The 8121-nt window shown below is 38.4% G+C and overlaps 1 protein-coding gene across 1 annotated transcript in view; it reads right to left on the bottom strand.

Moving 5' to 3' along the window:
• Positions 1 to 338: 338 nt before the first annotated feature.
• LOC131483883 (T-cell surface glycoprotein YE1/48-like) overlaps positions 339 to 8121 on the bottom strand; it is a 58844-nt gene continuing 51061 nt past the window's right edge. Inside the window, exons 4-6 of the mRNA XM_058682250.1 lie at positions 2967 to 3074; positions 510 to 667; positions 339 to 416 (exon numbers count right to left, since the gene is read on the bottom strand). Of these exons, the coding sequence (XP_058538233.1) occupies positions 339 to 416; positions 510 to 667; positions 2967 to 3074 (344 nt within the window). The remainder of the gene's footprint in view (positions 417 to 509; positions 668 to 2966; positions 3075 to 8121) is intronic.

The raw sequence follows: 8121 nt of genomic DNA, 5'->3' as shown, positions 1-8121 counted from the left end.
TAAAAAATAATTAAAAAAAAAAGAAGCATTCTAGCTACATTCAACCTCTTCATTTTTCAACCTCTTTTCCCATGGCCATGAAGGGAGAGACTGATATACCCTTTGAAGTTTAATCCCTCCCATATACTGATGAAGGAACAACAGAACTCATTACAATGAGAAATTATCTCTTCAGAATGCTCATACCCTTGAAGCAGTTCTTTTGCCCTGTATTAGCCCCGAGAAGCGAAACGCTGAGCCGTTTGAAGCATACTAAGTGTTAAGGTGCAATATATACAATACTAAAGACTGAAGATCATTCCATGCATGGCATGCCCAGAAGAGCTTTTCTTCTTGATTTAAATCAATGGTTCTTCTTGGTCACTTGTTACACCTATGTCTCTTCCACAGAGAAATCTGCGCCAGTTAACAAAGTGCTTCAATTGGAGGAAAGTCGAAACAATTATCTGAACTCCAGACATGCATTGCATACTCAAAGCATTTACTCGGCTTTAGGAAAGTAGACATACTTGCTCTTCTTTAGTATCAATCTTCAGGAGACTAGCCTGCAGATCTTGGCATGACACCATGCTCCTCTCCCAAGTTTTCTCCTCTTTTGAAAAGTGGTAACAGCTTTTTCCACAGCAGTACCAGTTTCCTTGAAATGTGTCATTGTCTTCATTCCATGCTCATGGATTGGAAAACAAACATTGTCAAAATGTTGATATTACCCAAAGCAATCTACACACTCGATGCAATTTCTATCAAAATCACACCAGCGTTCTTCACAGAGCTAGAACAAACCCAAAATTTGTACGGAACCACAAAAGACACTGAATAGCCAAAGGAATGTTAAAAAAGAAAACCAAAGCTGGACACATCACAATCCTGGATCGAGCTGTTTTACAAAACGGTTTTCATCAAAACCGTATGGTATTGGTACAAAAGTAAACACACAGGTCAACGGGACAGAACGGAGAACCCAGAAATGGAGCCACAAATGTGCGGCCAGCTAATCTTTGGCCAAGCAGGAAACAATATCCAATGGAAAGAAGACAGTCTCTTCAGCAAATGGTGTTGGAAGAACTGGACAGCAACATGTAGAAGAATGAACCTGGACCACATTCTTACACCATACACAAAAAACAACTCAAAATGCATGACAGACCTAAATGTCAAAACCATCAAAATCCTAGAGTAGAAAACAGGAAACAACCTCTTTGACCTCACCTGCAAGACCTTCTTACTCGACATGTCTTCAGGGGCAAGGGAAACAAAAGCAAAAACGAACTATTGGGACCTCATCAAGATAAAAAGCTTCTGCACCACGAAGGAAACAATCAGCAAAACTAAAAGGCAACGGACAGAATGGAAGAAAATATTTGCAAATGAAATATCAGACAAAGGATTAGTATCCAAAATCTATAAAGAACTTACGGAACTCAACACTCAAAAGGCAAATAATCCAGTGAAGAAATGGGCCAAAGACATGAACAGACACTTTTCCAAAGAAGACATCCAGATGGCCTACAGACACATGAAAAGATGCTCCACATCACTCATCATCAGGGAAATACAAATCAAAACCACAGTGAGATACCACCTCACACCTGCCAGAATGGCTAAAATGAACAATTTGGGCAAGAACAGATGTTGGCAAGGAGGTGGAAAAGGGGGAACATTTTTGCACTGCTGGTGGGAATGCAAGCAGGTGCAGTCACTCTGGAAAACAGCATGGCAGTTTCTCAAAAAATGAAACATAGATAGAGCTACCCTATAATTAGAAACAATAATGGCACTACTAGGCACTTGGCCAAAGGACACACAAATGCTAATATGAAGTGTCACGTGCACCCCAATGTTTTGCACCAGTTTCAATAATAGCTAAATCATGGAAAGAGTCCAAATGGCCATCACCGATGAATGGGTAAAGACGGTATATTCTACAATGGAATATCACTCAGCCATCAGAAGGAACGAAGTCTTGCATTTGTAACAATGTGGGTGCAAGTAGAGTGTATCGTGGTAAGCAAAATCAGTCAGTCAGAGAAAGAGAAATATAAGATTTCACTCATATGTGGAATTTAAGAAACAAAATAGATAAACATAGGGGAAGATAAGGAAAAACAAGCTAAAAACATAAAGGGAGGCAAACCGTAAGAGGCAAACCAGAAGAGACTCTTCAATACAGAGAAAAAACTGAGGGTTGCTGGCGGGCTGTTGGCTGAGAGGAGGGCCAAATGGGTGATGGGCATTAAGGGGGACACCTGTTGGGATGAGCACTAGGTGTTGTATATAAGTGACGATTTCCTAAATTCTACTGAATGAATTACCAGACTATATCTATGTTAACCAGCTGGGATTTAAAAATTTTTTTTGAAAAAGTAATGTGTCATGGTCTTTATCTTGAAAACAAAAGCCACATGATCCTCAACCACAAGACCACTTAGAGACCTATGCTTTCTTTATGTATACATATATGTGTATATATATGTATATCTTGCTTAAATCAGACTGAATGACTAAAAAATAGGTGGTTATCCTGTGTCCCAAAAGCCTCATGTTGAGAATAGCTTTGGAGCCAAATTGTGGAGCCAGAGACTGACAGACGTCAGACCATCGTTAACATGACACTGAGAAATCTTGACTTCTCAAGTACAGATACATGGCCCCAATAGGAAGCAGTTCTCCCTTCGGGAGAAATCCACCTCAGTGAATATGAGAGGATGGTATTAATTCCAAGAGATCTAGACTGGGGAAAATTCCTCCACAAGCAGAAATTAATCAAATCAACATGACTTTGTGGAAGTCAAGAGTTCATTTAGCTACAAGAAAGAAAATGGATTAATTTTTAAAAGTGAGAAAAATTAAAGGACTTGACAAAATACAATGTAAAGTTTTAAAATGATATATTAAAATGGATCAGAATGAGATAATTCCATGGAGGAAACAACTGTAAACTATCAGTATAATCATTCAGTACATACCTGTATTGGGTAGTAAAATTAAGCGATCTTCAACGTCTGCTAAGGAAGCATTCTTGTCTTCTGGTTCTTTCATATCTTGCCCGATTTCTCCAGAACACCTGTGAAAAACTTCAATTCATTTTATAAAATTAAGGTCTTGAATGCTTGCAATAGATCATTATAATCACTTACTCCTAAATGGCACAGTGAGTGGCACTGACTAAATGAAAGTACGATCAGAGAAACGGCCAGGTTACAATATGTTGAAGTGTCAGAACATAAAACAGATTTTTAAATAAAATGATAACTTGCTATACATTATTTTGGAAGTACGTGAGACAGGAATCAACTTCTATAAAACAGAAATGTAAACAGGAATTGAAATATACTTTTAGTTTCTATGCCAGTTACTCTTCAAATAATGATTACAAAGTTGGTGAAATGAAGTAGCCAGTATTTTATTCAGCATGTAGCATTTGCACAGGAAGCTAAACACCAGGGATTTGGCTCTCCTCTAGTACAAGCTTATAATTAATACACTGAATATACATAGAGGAAGAGCACACATGGAGACTTCTAACATGCAAAAAGTAAAAAATCTCTGAGCAAATTGGCAGTATCTTCTCCAAACTCACACATAAAAAAGTGTAAAATCACGCAGTATATGGCTCGTTAAGTGTACAAAGATGAAAAGAAAGGTCCCTTAAGGATTTTTTAGGCAGCTAGGAATCGTCATTTCCAGCTCTCTACCACCCATCACTGAACCAAATGCAACGTCTACTTGTAAAACTCCAACATCAATTGCACAGTCTCCTGATGTACTCCGTGGCAATAAATATAACTACTGCTTCAACTCAGTCATCCATTCCAGTGTTCATATACTGGATCTGAATTGAAAAGACACCTTAAAGGGCCCCTGGATGGCTCAGTTGGTTAAGCGTCTGACCTGGGCTCAAGTCATGATCTCACAGTTTTTGAGTTGGGCCCCGCATCTGGCTCACTGTTATCGGCACAGAGGCCACTTCGGATCCTCTGTCCCCCTCTCCCTGGGTCCACCCCCCACCCCTCCTGTGCTCTATCACTTTCTCTCAACCATAAACAAAAACCATTTAAAAACCACCCACATTAAGACCTCCTCTACCTAAATACTACCATTTCTTGGCACCAATCAATTCCCTTGTCCTTTCCATTTTGTCCATCCAAGGACACGTAGTACAGAACCAATTTTGGCAGGACCTCCAAGAAGCTTGCAGCATAGTCTTTATGCACATCTAAAAATAGCCAGCTTCACTGGGGCTCTTGGCTAACACTGCATTGAGCAAGCCACTCTTGATCTCAGGGTTGTGAGGTCAGGCCCAAGTTGGGTGGGGAGCTTCCTTGAATAATTTTTAAAAAAATTTTTTTTAATGTATAAAATAGCCAATTTTGGAGCACACTTGTCATTCACCATCTCATCTCCCCTTGAGGTTCTGAAACTCAAGTGACAAAAAAAGATCACAAAATTGTACACATACACACTAATGCTGACCAACGCTTACATTTTCTTCACCATTTCACCTCTCAATATAACACAGTATAGTTCTTAAATCACACTCTTTTCTCAATTCAACAGCTATTTCAAGTATTTATACTTTGCCTAAATTATCTGGAGCACCTCCTTGACTCTCCCTCTCTCTGAGCACATGGCCTCATCTGCTCCTTCGCATGGAGTCACAGCACGGATACCTTCTCCTCACCTTGCTGCACCTCCTCTTATAGATAACACAGGTATCTCTCACTCTACCCCAGAAAAAAAAAAATGGGCTTCGCATTGAAGAAGTGTGAAATTCTCACCCCTGCTCTGGATTTCATCCCGTACCGAATCTTTGGTGATCTTGGTCTCCTACTGTCAATTTCTCTCTTGAACCCTCCACAGTTTCCTTCTCATGGTTCCCTTCTCTTGCATATGACCATCTCAAGTCAGCTTTCCCACAAAGTTCCTGTCCTTTCTTTACATATTGTTTGTAACAGAGTTCTTTTCTTTACTCTCAGATTGGGTGCTAACATAAGATTGTTCACATTCCTTCATTCATGAGACACTTACCACATTGCTCTCAGAACTGGTTTGTCTTCCTTAGCAAGTTGTGAGCTACCCCGAATTGTAGCCAGGACCTTAAGCATTGCATTTATTTACTTTGCTAGTCATTTCATCTCATCTCCCTACTTCTCTCACACGATGTTACTAATGCACATTTCAATTACTTCCTTCGTACAGTTTATATATAGGGTTATTGCCTCTTTGTGTATTTCCTGAAATATTACTATTTATTGTATTTGTTTTGCACTGTTTCATCTTATAAAAGTGTATCGTGACATGAACAAACTTTTGAGCTCTTGCTTTGTTTTTCCATTTCATATGCTCTTGCTAAAATTCATGCATATTATTGGATACCATTGTCGTTGTTTTGACTGTCACATAAATTCCATTGGCAAATCAATTGGAGAGATCTCATTTACTCTCCCATTAATGATCTTTTGAGTAGTTCTGATATGTTCGACATTGTGAATAGCACTGCTACAAACTGTCCTGTAGAAGTTCATTTCTGTGTATGTGCAAGTATATCTGTTGGATATACACTTAGGGTGAGAATTACTGAATCATGTTGAGCTGTAGAAGAGAGTACCAAACTCGCTAAGTGTTTGTTTGTATCAGGTTATACTGCCTTTAACAACGCTCGAGATCATATAGATCCACATAATTTCAAGTCTTGGTAAATGTTTCGCTTAGCCACCATTAAAATAAATACTTTTCTGTATTCACTGATCTCTGAATTCACTGATCTGTATTCACTGTATTCACTATCTCTGCTTCCTAAGGTGTGAATGAGTTTTAGCCATTACTGTCAGGCTTTGACAATACCCACTATCCCACTGGAGCTACTCTAGAAAATATCATTTCGGCCTCTCTCTTGCCAAATTTAATAAGCATATCTCTAGCCATTATATACCTGATCCTCCAGTAATAGTTGGAACCCTTGACTACCTTTGCCTTCTCTCCATGATACCATAATGTTTTGGATCCCCTCCTACTTGTTTAACTAAGCATCATTGCTTGCCACTGTTTACTCATCTACCTAATTCTAAATGTTGATTTACCCTGAGATCCCCCGCCTCACCCTTGTTCTTCTAGCATAATCTCTCCCTGGTTTCACAAGGTAGAGCGTGGTATAGCTTCTTCTTTCCTATGCTATCTTTTCCCAGACTTGTACATTAATCCGTGAATCCACAATTCATGTCTCTAATCTAGATGTCTCTCTTGATCTCCAGACCTTTAATTCTACCCTGTACATGCTGATGATCTGTGTCTTCCGCCAAAGCTCATCTAACAGACACAGACCAATCTCATTCTTTCTGGTCATCTCCACTGATATGTCACAAGCACCTCACTCTTCTCCATTATTCACACACACACACACACACACGCACATCCCAAATCAGCCTTCTGTTCTTGTGTTTTTCTATAACATTTAATGGCATAAATTTGCCAAGATGTATAAACTTCATGTCAAATGGTATCACTGATTCACTTGTTTCCCTCACACACTCAATAAAATGTACATCTTAGCAATTCTACATTTTAAATATTTCTCAAATGTGGTCCCTAACCCTTCATTAGTTCTTTCATAGCACTAATTCAGTCATTCTAACTAACCCTTAATCCTGAAACATTCTCCTATTTTGTCCGTCCATGCACTTTCCAGTCGATTCAGATTAATCTTTCCTAAATCCCTTTCTGCTCATGGGACATGAGTCATGTTGTTCCCTCACAGAAAATCTTCCAAGTTTCTTTTCTTTTGAGAACAAATCTAATATATCTTAACCTGAGATTAATATTATACAGCTTCCGGGCAAGTAAAAGAAGTAGCTAGAAATGGGTTTGACGGTCAAACCCATTTCTAGCTACTTCTTTTATTTGTCCGGAAGCTGTAATTCCCTGGGACATCAATATGTTCTGTGGTTCATGTTGTTTTCTGCCTGGATGAGTCTTCTCTACCTTGAGTGTCCTGTGTAAACTCCACCTATCCTTTACCTCGTATCAATTATTATCTCTAGAGGAAAGATTTCTTGACCTCAGCATAGAATATGCCATCCACCTGACGGCAATAGTCCATGAAGCATAAAAAATGACAGTATCCCAGCAATAATAATATTTCATTTTAAAACTGCTTCTTATAAGAAAAATGTCCCCTTTAACCTGAGCTTATTAAGAGCTGACTTTTTAAAATCCCTGTTTCTTGTGCCAGAGAAGATACTCAAAATTTTTGCTCACAGAATGAAACAAAGAATAATAACCATCAGGAAACTCATATTAAAAACAAGTGTTGCATACACATTTGTTTTAAAAATTGACACGGAATATATAAAAACTGATAGAGAAAACAAATAAGCTTTTTATCCCTCTATATTTTAAGCAGTGTTGCACCATGGTAAGGAATATAAAATTCAAATCAAGATTTTTCCAATTCTCTGTTCACATGGAAAAACTCCCCCCATACAAAATATAAGGAGGAAAATATATATAATATATGTAGGCCTCAAGGTACAAAATTTTGTGCCAACACAGCTATGACATACACTAGTTTGCATGGTAGAAAGGTTAAGTGATAGCAAAATAATAAAATCACATCGCCAATATTATCATCAACAGCATCATGATTACTACCATTTCTATAGGGCTCCATAGTTTCTAAAGTTTCCGTAGAGTTTCAGTAGTTACAGCATTTCCTTTATCAGTCTGGCTCATTGTTCTTGTGAAATGTGTGTGCCTGATACTCACACATATCTCCTAAGCCTGTGATCCCCAGCAGGAGGCATAAACATAGAAATCCCAGGGTTAATGCAAAGATATGCCATGGAAACCCTGTCCAAAATCAGAGAGCAAAATATACAGTAAGCATTGAGCACAGCAAGGTCCTCGGAATTAGAACAAAATGGAATCGCATTCTGGAATTTAAAATGAATAGTGCTATTTACGGTGGTCACAAATCTCATCGCTTATTACATTTAAATACACCCATTGACATCTTGAGCACCAGAGAGTATCAAATATGTACAGACACCATTATCACGATTTCACTAGTTTTTACTTGACATCGTGGTGTTTTCAGATATCAAGAAAACAAACTAAAAACCTTTA

This window comes from Neofelis nebulosa, chromosome 8 (assembly GCF_028018385.1).
Source record: "Neofelis nebulosa isolate mNeoNeb1 chromosome 8, mNeoNeb1.pri, whole genome shotgun sequence".
In the NCBI taxonomy this organism is placed as follows: Eukaryota; Metazoa; Chordata; class Mammalia; order Carnivora; family Felidae; genus Neofelis; species Neofelis nebulosa.
This window is presented reverse-complemented; position numbering and strand designations above follow the sequence as displayed.